At 44.4% G+C, this 23,547-nt stretch overlaps 3 protein-coding genes across 6 annotated transcripts in view; 2 read left to right on the top strand and 1 right to left on the bottom strand.

Moving 5' to 3' along the window:
• The window catches only part of gjb1a (gap junction protein beta 1a), a 1,538-nt gene extending 71 nt beyond the window's left edge, over positions 1 to 1,467 (top strand). The window contains exons 1-2 of the mRNA XM_017459542.3: positions 1 to 27; positions 115 to 1,467. The exon at positions 1 to 27 is cut by the window's left edge and continues 71 nt beyond it. Coding sequence (XP_017315031.1) covers positions 129 to 845 — 717 coding nt within the window. The 5' untranslated portion in view covers positions 1 to 27; positions 115 to 128 and the 3' untranslated portion in view covers positions 846 to 1,467. The remainder of the gene's footprint in view (positions 28 to 114) is intronic.
• Positions 1,468 to 2,275: 808 nt separating this feature from the next.
• Positions 2,276 to 6,612, top strand: gja2 (gap junction protein, alpha 2). 2 transcript variants are annotated; one of them, XM_047152025.2, is made up of 2 exons: positions 2,276 to 2,439; positions 4,154 to 6,612. In XM_047152025.2, exon 2 carries the CDS (start codon positions 4,171 to 4,173, stop codon positions 5,218 to 5,220), a length of 1,050 nt encoding a protein of 349 aa, XP_047007981.1. In that variant the 5' UTR covers positions 2,276 to 2,439; positions 4,154 to 4,170; the 3' UTR covers positions 5,221 to 6,612. The 2 variants fall into 2 exon arrangements, with proteins under 2 accessions (XP_047007981.1, XP_017315026.1); XM_017459537.3 differs by having other exon boundaries at positions 4,061 to 6,612.
• A 1,123-nt stretch (positions 6,613 to 7,735) lies between these two features.
• tbc1d8b (TBC1 domain family member 8B) lies at positions 7,736 to 22,448 on the bottom strand. Of its 3 annotated transcripts, XM_053677157.1 has the most exons (21): positions 22,175 to 22,448; positions 21,205 to 21,315; positions 19,597 to 19,715; positions 19,137 to 19,353; positions 17,506 to 17,746; positions 16,104 to 16,311; positions 15,246 to 15,410; positions 14,979 to 15,107; positions 14,477 to 14,627; positions 14,128 to 14,345; positions 13,815 to 13,932; positions 13,094 to 13,379; positions 12,821 to 12,950; positions 12,615 to 12,713; positions 12,400 to 12,468; positions 12,041 to 12,278; positions 11,854 to 11,919; positions 11,042 to 11,125; positions 9,947 to 9,988; positions 9,669 to 9,766; positions 7,736 to 9,560 (listed from the first exon to the last, which is right to left on the bottom strand). In XM_053677157.1, exons 1-21 carry the CDS (start codon positions 22,299 to 22,301, stop codon positions 9,042 to 9,044), a joined length of 3,435 nt encoding a protein of 1,144 aa, XP_053533132.1. In that variant the 5' UTR covers positions 22,302 to 22,448; the 3' UTR covers positions 7,736 to 9,041. The 3 variants fall into 3 exon arrangements, with proteins under 3 accessions (XP_053533132.1, XP_053533133.1, XP_053533134.1); XM_053677158.1 differs by lacking the exon at positions 11,042 to 11,125; XM_053677159.1 differs by lacking the exons at positions 11,042 to 11,125; positions 11,854 to 11,919.
• Between the last annotated feature and the right edge of the window lie 1,099 nt (positions 22,449 to 23,547).

Below are 23,547 nucleotides of genomic sequence, written 5' to 3'. Positions count from 1 at the left end.
CGACACTAACATCATCTACAGTGACCGGTAACAAATATGTGTGTGTGTATTTAATGGACCAGTGATATTTTGCCACTTTACATGCACGGTGTGTGTGTTTCTGTGTGTGTGCAGAGCGGTTAGTGAAGATGAACTGGGCAACGTTCTATGCTGTGATCAGTGGTGGGAGTCGACACTCCACGGCTCTGGGGCGGGTGTGGCTCTCAGTGCTCTTCGTGTTCCGTGTGTTGGTGTTGGTGGTGGCAGCGGAGAGTGTGTGGAGTGACGAGCGTGAGCAGTTCACCTGTAACACACAGCAGCCAGGCTGCAACAGTGTGTGCTACGACCACTTCTTCCCCATCTCACACACCCGCCTATGGGCGCTGCAGCTCATTCTGGTGTCCAGCGCCGCCCTGCTGGTGCACATGCATGTCGTGCACCGAAAGCACCTGCAGAAGAAGCTGCGGCGCCACCACGCGGGTCGGGGTGAGCTGGAGCGGATCGGCGTGCGGACCACGGAGATCAGCGGCGCCCTCTGGTGGACATACATCCTCAGCCTGCTAGTGCGCGTCGCCTTTGAGTCGGCCTTCCTCTACCTGTTCTACGCCATCTACCCAGGATACCGGATGTTCCGACTGGTCAAGTGCGACGCCTATCCGTGTCCCAACACCGTCGACTGTTTCGTCTCACGTCCCACAGAAAAAACCGTCTTCACCATCTTCATGCTGGCCGTCTCAGGTGTCTGTGTCCTCCTCAACATCGCCGAGATCGTCTTCCTCATCGCCGGTGCTGTGAGCAAACACCTGAACTCCGGCGACCAGTCGCACGTGGGAGCCTGGATCAGTCACAAACTCTTCTCCTACTAGAGATACATTTTATTTTAGTGGACTCACCACGGTCAGCTACTTTAGTTAACATTAACGACATTGAGTATCTAATGAAGTTCACTAACAATCTAGCTAACATTAGGTAAACTGGTGTGGTGATGTCATATGCTTGAAGTTTGCAGTTGTTCGAAGAAACGTAACCTAAGCCCCGCTCTTCTGACTCAGAATGGCTAATTAGAATCAGAATGAGCTAATTATGTGGTGAGGAATGTGACCCTGAATAAAAGTGACTGTTGTAGCTGAGTGAATTATAAGTGAATGAGAGACTGAGTAGGGTCCCTAGGTGGGCATCATGCTATCATGCTCCCTTAAACAAACAGAACATCAGGGGTGTGTGTATGGTTGTTTCATCTTCGGAGTTCTTCAGTTCCATAATTCAGTTCACCATTAGAGTGTGAGATACAAGATGCTCTGAGCCCACTGTGAGGAGGAAACAGTTCCATTTGCCCACAATGCACTGCAGTGAATCAGTCTCGGTTAACAGAAGAGCTGAACTGTAGAGCTGAATGGGACGTCTGATGACATCATCAATGAATTTACAAATTTTAGTTAATAACACAGTTCATGACTGTCATTTTTTTACAATTATTTTAAGCAGTCAATAAATATAATGACTCCAATAAGTCAATATAATGACTCTCTCTCTCTCTCTCTCTCTCACACACACACACACACACACACACACACTCATAGACATGAATGAATGTGGATGCGGTACACAACTGCAGGCATTCAGTTCCAGAGTAATAATAGCTTACTCAGTCCAAGGATAGGAATGTACACTGCAACACACACACACACACACACACACACACACACGTTCAGGGTCAGTGTTTGGGGCGGAGTCAGATTCAGGTTAAAAGTTTGGGGCAGGGTCAGTGTTTGGGGTGGAGTCTGGGTCGCGGTCAGTTTTTGGGGTGGAGTCTGGGTCGGGGTCAGTATTTGGGGTGGAGTCAGGGCTAGAGTAAGTGTTTGGGGTGGAGTCAGGGTCGGGGTCAGTGTTTGGGGTGGAGTCTGGGTCGGGGTCAGTGTTTGGGGTGGAGTCAGGGTTGGAGTCAGTGTCTGGGGCGGAGTCAGGGTCAATGTTTGGGGCATCATGATTAAAGCTCTCTGCTTGTCCGTGTCTTTCTCCATGCTGTGTGTGTGTGTGTGTGTGTGTGTGTGTGAGAGAGAGAGAGAGAGAGAGAGAGACTGTGTCCGTGTGTGTGTATGTGTGTATGTGTGTGTGTATTTTCCCTGCAGAGAGTAGAATATATTTAGCCAATTCCTAAACATTTCCCTGACATCTGATTGGCTCAGCTGCCTGTCAATCTACAGGAAGAAGGCAGGACACCGTTTACAGTTCTCTCTAAGGGATTGTGCTGTCTGCCAAATTTAACCCCAACACACACACACACACACACACACACACACACACACACACACACACACACACACACACACAGCATTTTATTAGCGGGTGGTTATAGCTTGTAGCTTCAGTTGTGTTGTTGCTCTGTGTTAATGAGAGGTTTCACCTGTGTGTAGATGTGTGTGTTGGGGCTCCCATGCTGCATGTGAACTTATGGTGAAGGTGAGTCCCTATTTCCTGATCTCTCTCTCTCTCTCTCTCTCTCTCTCTTACACACACTCACACACACACACACACACACACCACAAACACACTTTTTTACGTCTACTGATTTATAGGAACTTTAACTCGTTACTGTGTTCTTTAACACTTTTACACTTACACAGCATTATTCAGTTTTTCTAAACCACACACACACACACACACACACACACACACACACACACACACACACACACACATTATAAAGAGATTATTTATTTTTTCCCTGTAAATTTTGGAAATATTGAATAATCTTTCCTTTGTTGTTTGATTTGGTCAATTAATTTATTTATGAGTTTATATCTTCTGATTCATTTCCACTGATTCTACTGATTCATTATGACTCACCACTGATTCCTGACATTAATTCATTACATTTCTGTGCCACTGATCAGTGATAGTCTGTGTAATATAAAACATATAAACATATAAAAAGTTCATATGATTCAGCTAACTCACAGTTATATTACATCTATATCCATCAACATCAATATTAAATATAAATATCCTCATTTACAGGCTCTCTGTGTGAGTGTGAGTCAATAAACACTGAACTGCACACACTTCTGAGTGAGTAATGAGAACAGTGGTGTGTATTCTCACTCGTCTAAATGTTCAGGAAGGTGTCAGACACACGGCTGGGCTCAGAGCGATGGTACTCTCGGTAATATGCGGCCTTTACTCTGATTTGTGTTATTCTGCTGATGCTCTGATCTAAAATATTTTTTAGGAACTCATCAAACTAATATTTATATTAACATTAACATTATTTAAAACATGATAATAACCAATATCAGACCACTGTGTGTGGAGAGATACTCAAATCTCTCTCACACACATACACACAGAGTAACCAAGCTACTCAGTCCTGGATCAGATCAGGAATTACATTCACACCAACACATTACCGATTATTTTTCTTATAATAGTAACTGTGTGTATGTGTGTGTGTGTGTGTGTGTGTGTGTGTGTGTGTGTGTGTGAGAGAGAGAGAGAGAGACAGAGAAAGAGAGACAGAGACAGAGACAGAATCAGAAAGACTGACAGAACAAGACAGTTTTTGAGAAGCAACCTGAGACACACACACACACACACACACACACACACACACACACACACAGACACACACACACACACACAGAATGATGGGATGCCACAGGTTGTTGGATGAATGTCTGTGGTGCAGTGGGAGTCACATGACTGTGACATCATACAGAAACAGGAAATCAGGTATTTTATGATACGTGTAACAGTTAGATATTGTTTACACTCTGACAGAAAACTAAACAGTTCTGAAGCTCTTATGAATGAGAACTACACAGTTCCAGGTTGAGTTCCTACTTGTGTGAACATGGAGGAAATGAAAGTTGTGTTGTATACTGATTTTACTTTGTTTTATTTTGTTTGCTTTGATTTATTGTGATGGAGCTGATTCAGAATCCTGGATCAGAGTGACAAAGACACTGGCAGGTCAAAGTGTAATATTAATGATATCTTCATATCTATTAATCACTTTATTTCTCTCTTTCCTCTTTCTGTCTGTCCCTCTGCTTCTTCTCTTTATTTCATTTCTCTGTCTCAGTCTCTCTCTCTCTCTGTCTTAGCCTCTTATCTCATCCTTCTTTCCTTTGACCCTCTGTCTCTCATTCTCTCTCTCTTGTTCTCGTTCTCTCAGACTGTGTGTGGATAGTCATGGGGGATTGGAGCTCGTTAGGGAAGTTGTTGGAGAGCGCTCAGGAGCACTCCACTGTGGTGGGGAAGGTGTGGCTCTCTGTGCTCTTCATCTTCAGGATCCTGGTTCTGGGAGCAGCTGCGGAGAAGGTGTGGGGAGACGAGCAGTCGGGTTTCACCTGCGACACCAAGCAGCCCGGTTGTCAGAACGTCTGCTACGACCGCACCTTCCCCATCTCACACATTCGTTTCTGGGTCATGCAGATCATCTTCGTGTCTGTACCCACGCTTATATACCTGGGACACATCCTGCACCTGCTGCGTATGGAGGATAAGAATAAGCGCCTGGAGCAGGACGGAGCTGGGAAAGTGGGGAAGGTCACAGCAACGATTCGGGATGAACAGGGGAAGATTCGTCTGCAGGGGGCGCTGCTTCGTACATATGTGCTCAATGTCATTTTCAAAACGCTACTGGAGGTGGGCTTCCTGCTGGCGCAGTACTTCCTGTACGGCTTTGAGCTTAAGCCCATGTACACGTGCAGCAACTGGCCGTGTCCCAATACCGTAAACTGCTACATCTCGCGCCCTACAGAGAAAACCATCTTCATCCTGTTCATGCTAGCTGTAGCGTGTGTGTCACTTCTCCTAAATTTAGTGGAGATGTACCACCTTGGCTTCACCAAGTGCCGCCAGGGTCTCCACTATCGCCATTCGCTCTCTGACTCTAACTCCAATACGCCTAGCGAGGAAGCTGTCATTCCGTTTGTTGCCAGTTACCCCTATTTCCCCGCCCACGCCCCGCCCCCTGAGCATCAATACAAACTTTCAGACACTGACGGCTCGTTTCCCGCGTACGGCAGTCGCTCTGCCCACAAACAGAATAACGATAATCTTGCCGTGGAGCGCATCACCACGGAGACCAAACCTGACCCCGTGGAAACCAAACCCGATGAAACCAGAGTGAAGAAAACCTCAAGCTCCGCCCCCGGATCTCCATATTACCAGCGCAGGCCGAGCTATGCTAGTCGCTATAGCAACAACAAGAGCAGACTGGATGATCTGAAGATTTGAGAAACAGAAAAAATAATACTACAACTACTGATACTAGACACACACTCTCTCGCTCTCCTACTGTATCTGATGAATACCAGTGTTTCCTATCAACATACGGAAAACTGTTAGCATTAGCCACTAAAGATAACATACCAGCTTTTGCCTTACTGCTAAATTTGACTCGTGGCTAATGTTGAAGAATTAGCTTGACTACTAGCTGACTAGCTGTTGTGTGTGAGCTTGTCGTAGATGAGTGTGATTATTTCTTATGGGAAAAATGACAGCAGTAAAAGTGGTGGGAACTCAGAAGTGTAAGTCTCATGATGAAAGTGTGGGAGTTTTCCTCCCTGTAACGGTGAGAAGATCACAGAAAGAGAGACACGCTGTTCTTCTGATGTTCCTCTAATTGAACTGGGGCCACAGCGTTTACTAGTGCGCTAACGTTTACTTTACCATTAGTGTCGAAACTGTAGCCTATTTCACTGTTTAATAGTATCTGACACACTGTTAATGTATTAGCATTATCCTTGGTTTTTGTTTAACAACATCTGTGATACTGCTAATGTGCCAACATTCAGCGTCTGCATTGGCCTTCTTCAACTGTGCCAGGATTTGACACAATGCAAATGTATTAGCACTAGCATTTGCACTACTTTACCTGAATGTACCACACTGCTATATGCTTTCATTATCATTACACATAGCATACTAGTGTTAGACTTACAGCTAGTGTACAAGCACTGTTTATACTGCTAATAAACTGACATTAGCCTTGCTGCTATTTTTTAAAATACTATTATGACAATGCCTTAGCGTTTCTCATAGTTTACTAAAGGTTACCATGCTGCTAATGTGCCAACTAACTTGCTGCTAGTTTAACAGAAATATTTTTTTTTATATTGCTAATATACTGGTAGCCTTTTACCAAGTATACCAGAATTGATCATACAAATAATTTACTAGCATAGTTTTTAGTTAAACTTTATAAGCACCAAAATGAGTACTTTTCCCGGTTTAGTTGTATTAGCTGTAATGGTAATGGGAGATGAAGAGTAATGCCAAAGTGCTATTCATTACTTGTTGAGTGGTTTATTTTTGGTGGTTGTATTTAAACTGAATTTCAATTAATTGCCAAATATTACTGTTCTGTTACTATGTTTGTACTGTATGCTCATTTTCCTGTGTTGTAACCTCATTAATAAAATATAAGTATCTGTTCATTAACCAATCCCCACCTCTCTCTCTCTCACTATAGAACTATGTGCATGATTCTCTTAAAATGTCCTTGACATCAAAATTTTAGCTTTTTGCAGAGTCTATTGGTGCTGTAGACAAAACCATTGCAACATGTAAATAGAAAAGAGAAAAATGTGTATTGTATATATTCTACAATGATCAGTATGGTTAGTGTTATAGATTTAACCAAGTACTGTGTCTGTATATTAACTGATCTAAAGCCAATACTGCTATAAACTTGTTTAAATTAACTATTCACAGGGTGAGCAGCCATGTTGATTTGATGTCACTGCATAAATGGGGAAGGGACTGGTTGTTATGTTATCAACCAAGTTGATGAGTTGAAAATGCAAGCTGAGGGGTGTTTCTGTGGCTTTTACCAGTTGAATGCAAGGAATTACAAGTTGCAACTTCACTTCAAACGCAGAACAACACAACTACCGGTTCCTTCTACCCTAAGTAATTTAGTGGTAACTCATAATTAATACTGAGGTAAATCAGGTAATTCTAGGGAATTTCTGAGGTAAAGCAGGCAATTCTGGGGTAAATCTGAGGTAAATCAGGTAATTCTAGGGTATTTCTGAGGTAAAGCAGGCAGTTCTGGAGTATTTCCAAGGTAAATCAGGCAATTCTGGGGGTATTTCTGAAGTAAAGCAGGCAATTCTGGGGTAAATCTGAGGTAAATCATGCAATTCTGCAGTATTTCTGAGGTAAATCATTCAATTCTGGGGGTATTTCTGAGGTAAAGCAGGCAATTATGGGGTACTTCTGACATAACTGCCGTATAATTCCTCAATTAGGATTCTTGTGATAACCAAGATACATCAAGTTAATTCATGCAATTCTAAAGTAAAACCTGTATTTCTGACTTAAATAAAGTGTTTCTGGTGTGTTAAATGTATTGCAATGAAAAACCAAGTAATTCTAAGGTTTAAGTTCACAAGTGCTCTTAACTCCCTGAAAGGCATGCGACTGTGCAGTATACTGATTGATAATCACATACAGCACAAGGAGAAATAGAATATGAAACACCTCAGTCCACTCTTTACACCCTTTCTATATAAATCCTGACAGGTGCAGGGTCAGAAGTCGGAGGTTAGCCATGGGAAGTATGCTATTCCAGGATGACCTCCTGAAATATTTTTACCTTCACACACTGAATGCTAGCTCTTTAGTTACATTAGTCATCTGTCTGTTCATCTGTTTGACTTCTCATTTATCTCCCTAGAATTACACACATTTATTCACAGTAAGCTGTGGATCAGTTTCCAGACACACACACACATATATACAAATGTACATTTATTAAACTTCCCTTAATTCATGATTTTATTTGTCTCATTTATTTCAGAGGTACATGAATTACATCCACTAATGTGGCTTAAGTGAGAGGAACAAACAGCCCAAACACACACACACACACACACGTTATAACCATCCTGATGTGTGTGTGGATGAAATGCAACTTTACAACTAAACAAAGCTGCCACAAACATTCTACATAAGGTCTTACAAAACCCAAAACAAATTAATGAGCAATATAATGCTGATTATGTCATCAGTGCCACATGACATATCTTAATATTCAGATCTCTGATTGGCAATGTTACATATTCTATATACATATAATTTCAACAGACTGACACTGTCATTGTTATGTCAAGATGTCTAATATATATATATATATATATATATATATATATATATATATATATATATATATATATATATATATATATATATATATAAAATATGTGTGCATGTATGTATGTCTGTGTGTGTGTGTATTCAATTCCGATCAATGTCTCTTTCTCTCTCTCCCTCGCACACACACACTCCGGGTCTGGAATAACAGTGATGACATAAATGCTCATAATCACACACATATACATATATACACACATAGATACATAAATACACACACATCTATCTCTCTCTCTCTCTCTCTCTCTCTCTATATCTATATCTATATCTATATATATATATATATATATATATATATATATATAAATAAATAAAACCTGAGACTAGATAAATACTCAAACTTCTCATCACTTATCTGTGTTAAAGTTTGGTATGAATTAATATATGTGATACATAAATGATCATCAATCAATAATGACTGATTATCTGATAGTAATGCTAATCAGCCTTGTGAGAAGTGTGTCAAAGCACTTTGTAGATTCTTGCTTATTAATATTCATTAATCATTCCTTATTTATATTTATGCAGCAGCACAATAACACTGTATAACACACAGGTTCATTTAGCTATTCGAAACAGACAAAAGCATAACACAATACAGACAAAACCTCAAAGCATTATCTGCCTTCCCTTTTACTCATACTCACACACAGACACAGCGAAGACACTTAAACAAGATGCCTGACCCGGTGATAAATTAAATTTCCATTAGCTATGCTCTCAAATTACAGTACTTAATTTGCATATTCATTAATGTAAATGTTTATGGGTTCAAATTTGTTAGTAACTGATTTACACAGCTAGACAATTTACTTTCCTTTTGTCTGTGTTTGTATGTGTGTGCACATATGATGAGTGTTTTCAGTGCATGTGTATGTATGGTGAGTATGTGTGTGTATTCACTGCGCACATGTGAGCTGGTGTGTGTGTGCATGTGCTATGAGTCTGTGTGTGTCTGTGGTCCTCTCAAAGAACGTGACAACGCCTGGTTCGTTCAGTAACGAAGCAAGAATCTGCTCGAAGGAGAAACTCCAGTCACTGTCCCCATCAGGAGGAGAGGGCGTGTCTGGGGGTGTGGTCTTAGCTGAGCTACCTGTCCCTGTAGGGCTACTTGTAGCTGAGGAGGCGGAGCCTGTATCAGGAGAAGGGGAGGGATCAGCGGACAGAGACCCGAGTGTCTGAGGGGAAGTGTTGGCTGCTGGTTGTGTGGTTGTCACATGTGTCACATGTGTCACATGTGGTGCCGGGGGCGTGGCCTGAGGAGAGGGTCTTGATGGGCTGTTCTGCAGTTTTCGCCCTGCCTCCTCCATTCGCAGCAACAAGCTGGTTACCCGGGCAACAGCACGATACAGAAGCTCCTCCTCATCATCGCCGTGGAAAATGTTGTACAGAGTCTTAGACAGGAGGACAAACTCAGCCTAATACATACACACACACACACACACACAGAGTCATGTATTGTTTTAAATACACAAAGTATGTGCGCATGTGCCTGTGCCTGTGTGTGTTTGTGTGTGTGTATCCACCTGTTTAATTCGAGGCAGGTCTTTGATGTTCTCCTCTTTCTTCTGTAACTCGTCCTGCCACTGTTTCAGGTACTCCTGCAGATCCACCTTCCCACGAGCTGAGAGAGAGATTGAGGGACAGATGGAGAGAGACAGAAAGACAGAGAGAGAGAGAGAAAAATTTAAAAGAAATACAGAGTGACAAACAGAGAGTGAGACAAGTTAGAGAGCATGAGACAGGTTAGAGATGTAACATGATTAATTTCTGAGATGAATGGATGATGGAGGATTATCAACACCTCTTTCTGGACTTTTCCTTATCACACCATCATCAGCATGTTCTAAACACAGGAAAGGACAAGGGCTATTAATTAATTGATTGATTAATTAATAATAATAACAACAACAACAACAATACATTTAAACCCCTTTAAAACATTAAAATCTTCAAAGACATCAAAGTTAAAATCTTACAAACACTTAAATATGTGCATTTAAATACAGATAAAGAAATAAAAGTAAAAACTAAAACTTATTTTTTTCTAAACTTTTTGCAGTTTTTACAGCTCTCTGATTCTCCTGCAGTTCTCTCTATTTCAGCTCTTTTTTTCTCTAATTTGGTCTCGCTCTCCCCCATCACACCACAGCTATCCCCTGGGAAGGGAGAAGATTAACACATGCTCCTCTGAGACACCTGAATCCAACCAAGGAAAATGCTATCTGCCCTCTTCCACATACATGAGCTCATAGATGCCAATGATTGGCTAGTGGTTGCTGTGATTGAAAGTGGAGAGAGTATGCTCCTCCCACCCAGAGACCATGAACATTTTTGCTCTCTAGACTCAGCCACGGCCAACTGTGGCATCGTTAGGACTCGAAGTCATGATTTTCTGCCAAAAAGGTGAACACTTTTCTGTTGTGACCCCCCAGGAGGCATGTTTTTCTATGTTCCCCCCAAAATCTGATAACCTCCCCATGCCTCCCTAAGTAGTCCTCTAGAAAGTTTCCTTTATGTATTATTATAACCTCTACAGTTTGTTTTGGAATCTCTCCTTTGCTTCAAGAACACATGCTTATTTCTGGAATCCATCCTAGTGTCCAGTACACAAGTCACAATTCCCAGGAAAATAACACAAAAAAGCCCCAACGTGAGTCATTCTTATTAAATTGTTTTTGTTTTTAAAATGGTTTTTGTTTTTATGGTTTAAAAATGGTTTAGCTCTTCTGATATTTAATATTTTCCTCACAGATGTTGGGACATTTTGTTTTGTATACCTAAAAGTGAACACACACACACACAGAGAGAGAGAGAGAGAAAGAGAGAGAAAGAGAGAGAGAGAGAGTGTAAGGGAATTAATGGAAGTGCAGAGTGAAGAAAACGAGTGACAGCTGACCAGAAAGACGAGTAGAGAGAGAGAAACCTTCAGCAGGGACAGGAGAGGCATGAGACCTTAAAGCCTTACAGACAGGAGCATTTGCTGAAACACACACACACTTTATTTTTACTACTGTTTTCATTAATAGTTAAACATTAGAAACATGAGAATATTTATAACCGTAAACATTAACAGTTAAATGTTACACTGTAAATACCTGACGTTTTTATTTCAGCTCTGATACTGAACTAGTAATAGTGAGTAGGGAGTAGGGTGTAGGGAGTAGGGTGTAGGGAGTAGGGTGTAGGGAATAGGGTGTAGGGTGTAGGGAATAGGGTGTAGGGTGTAGGGAATAGGGTGTAGGGAATAGTGAGTAGGGTGTAGGGTGTAGGGAGTAGGGTGTAGGGAATAGGGTGTAGGGAATAGGGAGTAGGGTGTAGGGAATAGGGTGTAGGGAGTAGGGTGTAGGGAGTAGGGTGTAGGGAATAGGGTGTAGGGAATAGGGTGTAGGGTGTAGGGAATAGGGTGTAGGGAATAGTGAGTAGGGAGTAGGGTGTAGGGAATAGTGAGTAGGGTGTAGGGAGTAGGGTGTAGGGAATAGGGTGTAGGGAATAGTGAGTAGGGTGTAGGGAGTAGGGTGTAGGGAGTAGGGTGTAGGGAATAGGGTGTAGGGAATAGGGTGTAGGGAATAGTGAGTAGGGTGTAGGGAGTAGGGTGTAGGGAGTAGGGTGTAGGGAATAGGGTGTAGGGAGTAGGGTGTAGGGAATAGGGTGTAGGGAATAGGGTGTAGGGAGTAGGGTGTAGGGAGTAGGGTGTTAGGTCTAGGGTACCTGGCTGGAGATGAAGCTTAAAGAGAAACTTCAGCTTCTCTGTAAAAGAGCCATTGTACAGGATGTCTGTAAAACAGACGCGCGCGCACACACACACACACACACACACACACACACACACACACACAGTTACAGAGAAGGAAGTGTGTGTGACAATATGGTTGGAGGTCAGAGGTCAGGCTGTTACCAAGCAAACATATGAATTCTTTAAAGTTGACGAGTCCGTCTCCATTGTCATCTGCGAGCCGGAATGCTGAGTGCACCAGTGTGTGTTTGTGTGCGTGTTTCCATGGTAACAGCAGGGTGAAGAGTGAGCTAAACTGGTCCAGGTCCAGTTGGTACTGATCGAGATACGGCAGACTCGGGTCGTGATTCTGCAGAGCCGGACTGCACGCTGACCAGTAACAGCTGAGGAAGTGCTGCCTCTGACACACACACACACACACACACACACACACACACACACACACACACACACACATATCAATCGGTGCTGCTAACAGATTGCAGATTGTCAGGATGTGTCTGTGTGTGTGTGTTAATTACTTTAAACAGTAAGTAGAGCTCCTCCAGCTGAGAGATATTAAACTTCACATCCTGAGCAACGACTCGCAACTAAAGATGAAAAGAATAAATGATTATAATTGTGTTTAGTGTGTAACTGAGTGTTTGATGAAGTTTATACAGATGAATATTCAGGATTTAATTAAACTCAGGAATTTGTTTAAGGTTTTATTTGGAATTTTGTGATTTTTACTTACAACATTTTGTTTTGTCGTTTCTTCAAGTGTGTGAATGACGTACAGTTTGTTGCGTTTACGCATGTTCTCCACATCCTCCCATCGAATATCACCGAATCTCTAACACACACACGAGTTGCATCATTAGCATTATATACATTTAACAGGTAGAGAGATGACAGAACAGTATGTACTAGGAGAGAATGTGTGTGAGTGTGAGCGTGTACCTCGTAGGCCTCTCTGATGAGGTCACTGATGTCGACAGTATCCTGATCTGCGCTGTGACTGGTCACTGCAGTGGCCTGCTGTACAGTGGCTGGAAGCGGACTGTCCTTATTCACCACACTGTCAAAAAACCTGACACACATCATCACTGTGAGCATGTGAGTGTGTGTATGGGGGTGTGCGAGTGTGCGTGCATTACCCATAATGCACTGAGGGTGGTGTATATTCTTCATGTATTATAACTCAGAGTTAGAGGTTAAGAGGCCAAAGGTCACCTGTTGAGGGCAGTGACAGCCTCAGCGTCGTCATGGCAGCGGAGGAGGTGGGACATGTTGCGGTGTATGACAGTGAGGGCGAGCTGGAGGACGAATCGGATTCCGCTGTAGAAGAAACAGTCGAGGACGCTGACGGAGCTCTCAATCGGTAACACACTGATGAAGAGCGTCAGAAACCAGGACAGTGAGAGTGAGGAGAGGAAGGACAACTCAGTCATGTGATCCGTCAGCTGGGTCAGGTGATCACGCATCATCTCCTCAAACACTGCCTGGTCCACCAGGGCACCTACACACACACACACACACACACATATATTTTTATATATATATATATATATATATATATATATATATATATATATATATATATGAGAGAGAATGTCACCACCAGGGCACCTGTCGTATCAGAGAACCACCAGAAGTGCTAATTACCTTCTTCTCTCACTCACTCACTCACACACACACTCACTCACACACACACTCACTCACACACACACTCACTCACACACTCACTCACACACACACTCACTCACACACACACTCACTCACACACTCACTCACTCACACACTCACTCACTCACACACTCACTCACTCACTCACTCACACACTCACTCACTCACACACTCACACACTCACTCACACACTCACTCACACACTCACTCACACACTCACTCACACACTCACTCACACACTCACTCACACACTCACTCACACACTCACCAATAATCCTACGGTTGAAGTAATCTGGCAACATCCTCTCACACACAGACACTAGCAGCCAGAACGCCTCCTCCTCACTTGCATACAGCAACAACACTGACGCCAGGATATTCATTGCCTAGAGAGAGAGAGGGAGGGAGAGGGAGAGAGAGAGACACAGAGTTCAGCTTTTTTCCCTTCACATGGCATCCAATCCCATTGCTTTAGGGAAATTACTAACCCGGCCCTAATTAATATTCATGAGATAACTTTCAGTGCAGTGTGTTAGACCATGTAAAACTGTGTGTGTGTGTGTGTGTGTGTGTGTATACACCTGACAGTAGCCAATAGCGGGGTTGTGGTTAGCATACGCCGTTAGCACTCTGCGCAGCGCGGATATGCCCCGGTCGCTCTGGAACGCCGGGTGTTCAGGGAGCGAGCGGTGCAGGTCACGCTCAATCTCATCACACGCTATCGAACTGCTTACACACACACTCTCATCCACCAGAGACGCATAATACCCGGGGTGTGTGGCCATTTCATTCATCGCACCTATTCACTCACACACACACACACAGGAACACATGAGCTAACAATGCACTAATTTTAAACTAAACTAAATGAACATGGAGTTAGATGTTTACACTGAACGCAGAGTAATTAAACACTAAACACACACACACCTGAGAAGAGCATCCACAGTTCTCCGCGCAGTGCTTCGGGAAGTCCGCGGGCGATGAGCTCCCGGGTTTTCCTGGTGCGGAACATGGCACTTCCTCGGCCAAACTCTGCAAAATGGATCTGCCACATCTGCTCCTTCATTCGCTCCTTCAGCTGTCAAACACACCGTTACTATGAAAACAGCCAACTGCACCTGCAGTGAATTCACTCCTGTAGCTAATGCTGATCAAACACTACACTAACAAACACTAATGGTGTACTCACACCTGAGTTAGCACGAGGCTAGCTGTAGGTCAGCAGTCAATTAGTCCTGAAACCACACGTTAGTCAACAGTAACCTAACAGCACACAGAACTCTGAGGGAACACGGTGCGCTAATGTGAAGTTAAGACTGAGGTAAACACACTTACACACTGAGCTAACTGAGAGCTAATGCTGACATCAAGCCAAGTTAAGCTAATGCTAACACGACACTGAACTAGCGCTGTGCTAGACGTCGCTTACCATTTTCGGGTCGAGATTTTCAGCATCGTGTGGATGGAAAACATTCATTAGAGCCTCAGTGCTGACGGCTGGAACCGGAACTGGAACCTGACCCACCATCATCTCCTCCTCCTCATCACACAGAGAGAGCTACACACACACAACACACAATCACACACTACACAGTATACACACGTTCACTTTATACATACACACATTTAAACGCATGCAGAAGTAAGACGGAACAGGGACAGGAACAGGAAGTGGGGTGAGAAAGCTGGAAGTCACCTGAGCGCTGTGCGAATGCTGAGGACTCGATGATGTCACACACTTGCGAATGGTGGAGGCCAAATGGTCCAAATCACGAACCTCAGAGAAACGGAAAGCTCGTTTACCGCGGACACACACACTCAATGTACGACTGCTGCGGTCCGGGATCTCCACGCTCACCACCTAACACGCGCACACACACACACACACACACACACACACACACACACACGTACACAACACAAATAAAACCAATACACAGACTCACACAGAATCTCTCTCTATGCATGCATACATACATCACACACAGATACAGAAACAGTCACACACACACACACACACACACACAGATACAGAAACAGTCACACACACACACACACACACACACACACACACACACAGATACAGAAACAGTCACACACACACACACACACACAGATACAGAAACAGTCTCACACACACACACACACAGATACAGAAACAGTCACACACACACACACACAGATACAGAAACAGTCTCACACACACACACACAGATACAGAAACAGTCTCACACACACACACACACACACAGATACAGAAACAGTCTCACACACACACACACACACACACACACAGATACAGAAACAGTCTCACACACACACACACAGATACAGAAACAGTCTCACACACACACACACACACACAGATACAGAAACAGTCTCACACACACACACACACACACACACACACACACACACACACACACACACACACACACAGATACAGAAACAGTCACACACACACAGAAACAGTCACACACACACACACACAGAAACAGTCACACACACACACACACACACACACACACACACACACACACACACACACACACACCTCACACAGTGGGATGATGACAGTACACTGGTTTCCATCCTGGCTGGAGAAGCATGCATATCTCTCAGACACACATAGCTTCCCGAGAGTGTGTGTGTGGTTGAATGGCAGCCAGAGGAAACACTCGTGCACTTCACACAGATTCTCATTGCGTGGAAGACGAAAGAACGAGCGGAACGCCCGATTCCTCATGTGCGCCTCCAGAGACCTGGAAAATGAAAACAATAAAATACAGTGTAGCGTAACTCTGGGTGAAGTGTAGAACCTCAAACATCATCAGATTTTCACACAAGTCCTAAAAGTAGATAAAGAGAACACAAGACAAAAATACTACACTCTGTCCTTTATTTATTGAGGAAAATGATCCAGTATTACAGATCTGTGAGGGGTAAAAGTATGTGCACCTCTAGGATTAGCAGTTAATGTGAAGGTGAGATCAGAGTCAGGAGTTTTCCGTCCGTGGGATGATGATCAGGTGTGAGTGAGTGACGTCCTGTTTTATTTAAAGAACAGGGATCTACCAGAGTCTGATCTTCACTACACGTGTTTGTGATTTCTGAGGACTTCAAAAAGAGAGTTGTTGAAGCTCATCAGGCTGGAAAAGTTCACAAAACCTCTCTAAAGAGTCTGGACTCCACCCATCCACAGTCAGACAGATTGTGTAGAAATGGAGGAAATTCAACACCATCGTTCCCCTCCCCAGGAGCGGAGACCAACAAAGATCACTCCAAGAGCAAGACGTGTAATAATCCACGAGGTCACAGAGGAACCCAGGGGAACTTCTAACCGACTAAAGTCCTCTCTCACATTGTCTAATGTTAATGTTGATGAGTGCACCATCAGGAGAACACTGAACACCAACGGTGTGTATGGCAGGGCTGCAAGGAGAAAACCACCGCTCTCCAAAAAGAACATCGCTGCCTTCTGCAGTTTACTAACGATCACGTGGACGAGACAGAAGACTAATGAACAATGATTTGTGGATGGATGAGAACAAAATACAACTTTTTGGAGAAAGGAAAACACTGCATTCCAGCATGAGAACCTGATCTCATCTGTGAAACATGGTGGTGGTAGTGTCATGGTTTGGGACTGTTTTGCTGCATCTGGGCAGGACGACTCGCCAGCACTGATGGAACAATGACTTCTGAATTACACCAGCGAACCCTAATGGAAAATGTCAGGACATAAGTGAGGGGTAAAACAGGGAAACAACCACCCCACCCCCTGTGATACTGGTGTTGTCACATGGCGATTAACCGGTGGGAAAATTTCCTCAGCATCACATCCCTAATGCAGATATACAGAAAATTCTAAAGGGTTCACAAACTTTCAAGCAGCTGTAGTGTGGTGTAACTCTGAGTGCAGTACAGTGCAGTGCTAGTAGAGTAATCTAGAGTACCTCTGAGTGATGTGTAGTGGGTCTCTGAGCGGGTGTTGTGAATTGTACGTCTCCTTGTCAAACATGCGTGCGATGGCGTAGTCGGCAAGTTGCTGCATGAGCTCGTACGTGTGCTGCAGCCGCAGGAACATGGAGAAGAAGTGATCCTCTTCTTTCACACACACACGGATACACTCCGTTAACAACACACTCGAGGTCCGCTCCAACCTGCTCACCTCACACCAGGAGAACACCAACTTCACTGGGGGGGGGGGGGGGGGGGGGGGGGGTGTTCACACAGACACACACACACAAAAACATATATGTATAGGGTCTCCCAAAGGTCTCCATACATCGAGAGAAATTAACACATTTTAGCAAAATATCTTCCAAACTTTTCATACATGGTTTGTATTATATAGATATTTTCCAGATAGCCTTTAAGAATGACTTTGACAAAAAAACGAAGGTTGTGATGGACTTCAACAGGAAACATGGCGAGCACATCACACTGTTTTCATAAAGACAGTACGTGTTGTGGGCCAACCACTTAGTGTTCGGGACTCAGACAGTCTCAGTGTTTAAGTCCAGACTGAAAACATATTTCTTTACTCAAGCTTTTTGTGAACATTTTTTCATAGGTAAAGGAGCAGATCTAGAGGCTCACAGGCACAGAGTGTTGAGGTGAACTGAGACAAGCACTACAATTACCACAAACAGTTCTGTACTCGAGTCTTCATCAGTGAACAGTGGAAAAGTTCAACACAACAGACTTCCTGTAGAAACTGTAATGAATTTCCTGCTTACACAACTGCACTATTTGAGCATGTAGTATTAGCACATTTACAGAAGGGGTGTATTTATTTATAATCACACTATCCGGTGTCACCCAGATGAGGACGGGTTCCTTCTGAGTCCGGTTCCTCTTGAGGTTTCTTCCTCATATCGTCTCAGGGAGTTTTTCCCCACCACCGCCGCCTCTGGGTTTGTTCATTAAAGATAAATTCATTCATTTAACATCGATATCCTGAGTGTATATATTTCTGTAACGCTGCTCCGGGACGACGTCCACCGTTAAACACGCTGCACACAACACTGAATTTGACAGACGTCGCTCTGGATAAGACACCTGCCAAATACCATAAATGAATATATATATATATAAATAACCACAAATCTGGTGCATTTAAACAGGGAATGTGAACACACAACACACTCCACGCTCAGGTCATTAAAGTCATGACATCACTGCTGCTAGGCAACTGGGAAGTGTAGACATGTAGACATGGAGGATAAATACTGACTGAGCATAATGATGGAGCTAGCACATAGCGGTTAGTCTTTTATTTGGGACACAGCGACAGTGTTAATGAATCAGAACCGTCAGGCATTTCCGACATTTCCAACATATCATCACACACACACACACACACACACACACACAGACACACACACTTCCTTATCAATTATAGTATGTAACATTTCCTTTACATCTTTTCCTAGAATAGAATGTTTACTTTGTTCAGCTTTGTTTGATGACGACAGCTGATTTTTTAATGTAAATATAATACACAAAATAATAAACAACAGTTTAACTGTCACTAAAATTCAGATACTGGTTACAGCTCTGTGTGTGTGTGTGTATATCTCACCCTCACTGCCCAGTAAGTAGGAGTAGAAACACAGGAAGTTAGTGCTGAGGTAGATCCAGCCCTGGTTTGGGACGCGGCCCTTCCAGTAGCTGCAGGAGAAGTAGGTGACGAGTTTCTCCTGTTTAGGTAAATTAAACAAGCGCTCGAACCGTAGCGCCGCCTCCCGGAAACGCTCAGGGTCCTCCGCACTCACCTTATCCTCCTCCACGATTAACCCCTACACACACACACGCACGCGCACGCACACACACACGCACGCACGTACACACACACGCACGCACGCACACACACACACACACACACACACGCACTCAAAAGACTGATATAGGCCATGGCACACCCGTCAATCTCAATAAAGCAAGAATATTGTTATTATTATTATTGTGTGTGTGTGTGTGTGTGTGTGTGTGTGAGTGTGTGTGTGTGTGTGTGTGTGAGTGTGTGTGTGTGTGTGGCTCACTCTAATCTTGCCCTGAACAAAGCTGGTGATGTCGTCACCCGAGTCAAACACAGAGAGAGTTCTCATGATGTTGAGCTGCAGCCAGTCCCAGTGCTGAGAGATCTCATCTAGAGAGGCACCTGAAAACACACACACCGTCACACACACACCCCATCACACACACACACACACACACACACACACACACACACCGTCACACACACCCCATCACACACACACACACCGTCACACACACCATCACACACACAGACCATCATACACACACACCGTCACACACACCCCATCACACACACACACCCCATCACACACACACACACACACACCGACACACACACCCCATCACACACACACACACACACACACCGTCACACACACCCCATCACACACCGTCACACACACCATCACACACACAGACCATCATACACATACACACACACAGTCACACACACACACACATACACACACACAGTCACACACACCCCATCACACACACACACCGTCACACACACACACACACCATCACACACACCATCAGACACAGCATCACACACACACACCGTCTCACACACACACACACACACAGTCACACACACCCCATCACACACACACACCGTCACACACACCATCAGACACAGCATCACACACACACACCGTCTCACACACACACACACACACAGTCACACACACACACACATACACACACACAGTCACACACACCCCATCACACACACACACACCGTCACACACACCGTCTCACACACACAGTCACACACACCCCATCACACACCGTCACACACACCATCACACACACAGACCATCATACACATACACACACACAGTCACACACACACACACACACAGTCACACACACCCCATCACACACACACACCGTCACACACACACACACACCATCACACACACCATCAGACACAGCATCACACACACACACCGTCTCACACACACACACACACACAGTCACACACACCCCATCACACACACACACCGTCACACACACACACACACACACCGTCACACACACACACACCCCGTCACACACACACACCGTCTCACACACACACACACAGTCACACACACCCCATCACACACACACACACCACCACACACAGCATCACACACACACACACCGTCACACACACCATCACACACACACATACACACACACAGTCACACATACCCCATCACACACAGCATCACACACACACACACCGTCACACACACACACCCCATCACACACCGTCACACACATACACACACACACAGTCACACACACCCCATCACACACCGTCACACACACACACACACACACACACACACACCCCATCACACACACACACAACGTCACACACACACACACACACACACACACACCGTCACACACACCCAGACCATCACACACACACACACACCATCACAGAGACCATCACACACACACACACACCATCACAGAGACCATCACACACACACACACATACACACACACAGACCATCACACGCACCATTACACACAAACACACTTTAGGGCGTTTACTTCAACACATCATCAGTGATGGGGGCTAATGCCCCCCCCCACCGCACCCCCACACTCACCGCAGGCGATGTTCCAGTACACCTGTGAATCCGGTGTTTGGTGCAAAATACGATAGGGAGCCACTTTTGCTGTGGAGTCGAACACCGTGTCCAACGTTCCAACCAGGAGACCTAACACACACACACACACACACACACACACACACACACACACACACACAATGCTTTTGTGCTAATGCGCATTAGCACAAAATTGTAAATAACTAAAACGAACGCCCCACTGTCTCAACTGTCTGTGTGTCTAACCCCCACTGTCTCACCTGTCTGTGTGTCTAACCCCCACTGTCTCACCTGTCTGTGTGTCTAACCCCTACTGTCTCACCTGTCTGTGTGTCTAACCCCCATCGTCTCACCTGTCTGTGTCTAACCCCTACTGTCTCACCTGTCTGTGTCTAACCCCTACTGTCTCACCTGTCTGTGTGTCTAACCCCCATCGTCTCACCTGTCTGTGTCTAACCCCTACTGTCTCACCTGTGTGTCTAACCCCTACTGTCTCACCTGTCCGTGTCTAACCCCTACTGTCTCACCTGTCTGTGTCTAACCCCCTCTGTCTCACCTGTCTGTGTGTCTAACCCCCATCGTCTCACCTGTCTGTGTCTAACCCCTACTGTCTCACCTGTCTATGTGTCTAACCCCTACTGTCTCACCTGTCCGTGTCTAACCCCTACTGTCTCACCTGTCTGTGTCTAACCCCCTCTGTCTCACCTGTCTATGTGTCTAACCCCCACTGTCTCACCTGTCTATGTGTCTAACCCCCACTGTCTCACCTGCCTGTGTCTAACCCCCACTGTCTCACCTGCCTGTGTCTAACCCCCACTGTCTCACCTGTCTGTGTCTAACCCCCACTGTCTCACCTGTCTGTGTCTAACCCCCACTGTCTCACCTGTCTGTGTCTAACCCCCACTGTCTCACCTGTCTGTGTCTAACCCCAACTGTCTCACCTGCCTGTGTCTAACCCCAACTGTCTCACCTGTCAGTCCCGCGCTGCTGTCTCCGTGACCTCTCCTCCGCTGCAGGATGAAATAATCGTTGGACTTTTCAGTCACCCATAATTTCAGCGCGTTTTTCAGAAGCACCTCTTCCGGTTTGAGCCACATATTGGCACGCGCATGTATTTCGCATGTCACTGTGTGTAGTTGTGTGTATTTGTGTGCTCACATCGCTTGTAAACGCGTGTGCGTGAATGTGTGTGTGTGTGTGTGTTTGCTATCGGGTTCTGTTTCCCACGTCGACAGAAACACTGCCAAAACGGAAGTAAGTGAGGCATTGTGGGATTTGTAGTGTTCTGATGTACTCCTCCTAGCGCCACACACTGCTATGAAATACATACCCCAGCATGCACCGCGTCAAAGCCGCTCCTCTGTAATTTAAAGGGCCAGTGGTGCACGCGCTCTGGAACTTGTGAGGGCGAGTCGCAGCCTTATTACAGATGTGTTGAAAATGTTTAATTTCTCGAGGGTTCACATTGGAGACCCCTAGTGGTCAAAAGAATAAAGACATGTAGAACTGCAGAACTGTAAACCTTTACTGTGTGTAAAAGCCAAGAAGAAATAAGCAGCTGATATACGCGACATCAGATAAAGGAGTTCCTGAAGGAGCCGGGCCGGACTGGGACAGAAACTGGGTCTCACACCCACCCGGTCCTCCCCATACACAATAATACAGGTTTGATGTGAATATTAATAAAGCTATTGACCTGTAGCTGCATGATTTCATGCACAGTGCTGCTGTCCCGTGATTAACTGAGTGTATGTGGGCCATTGTTCCAGTGATGCAATAGAGACTATAATAATTAGAAAATATATTTATAATTAAAATCTACAAGTAAATATAGGAAATGTAAGTAAGACTAGTGAATTTAAATTCAATTTGCAGATCCCTCATCAAAAGAAGTTCAGCAGACACGACAGTACATTCTTATTCATGAACACGGACACTTACATAAAATTAATCAGATCTCTACACTTAAAGGTCATAAACCCTGTTACCGGTTTCAACCCTGTTAGCTTTATGTCAACCCTGTTACCTCAGTTTCAACCATGCTACCCTTGTGTCACCATTGTTCTCAGTGTCAACCTTGTTACCTTAGTGTAAACAGTGTTACCCTCATGTCAACTATAAAGTGTGTATCTCCATGTGGTATCTGTGTACTGTGAAGTATCTAGCGCTAAATTTTGGGAAAATGTAGAAAAGTAAAGTACAAGTTACACTCTAAACACAAGCTCCATTAAATCATCTTCAGAGAAATGCTGTTACTACACACTTAGTAGAGTAACTGATACTGTAGATAATAATATCCCGCTCATACCTAGGGACCAAGTGGTCAGACGGACATACACACAC

Source organism: Ictalurus punctatus, chromosome 28, assembly GCF_001660625.3.
Source record: "Ictalurus punctatus breed USDA103 chromosome 28, Coco_2.0, whole genome shotgun sequence".
Lineage (NCBI taxonomy): Eukaryota > Metazoa > Chordata > Actinopteri > Siluriformes > Ictaluridae > Ictalurus > Ictalurus punctatus.
This window is presented reverse-complemented; position numbering and strand designations above follow the sequence as displayed.

Bases quoted from the DNA above. Each gene is read 5' to 3' on its own strand.
- tbc1d8b (XM_053677157.1), bottom strand. From the start codon at position 22,301: ATGTGGCTCAAACCGGAAGAGGTGCTTCTGAAAAACGCGCTGAAATTA. The intron at 11,126-11,853 runs GTACCCTAGACC...TGTGTGTTTCAG, and splicing joins TAAGCTTCATCTCCAGCCAG to CAAATGCTCCTGTCTGTAAG. The intron at 9,561-9,668 runs GTGGATACACAC...TGTATGTATTAG, and splicing joins ACCTGCCTCGAATTAAACAG to GCTGAGTTTGTCCTCCTGTC.
- gja2 (XM_047152025.2), top strand. From the start codon at position 4,171: ATGGGGGATTGGAGCTCGTTAGGGAAGTTGTTGGAGAGCGCTCAGGAG.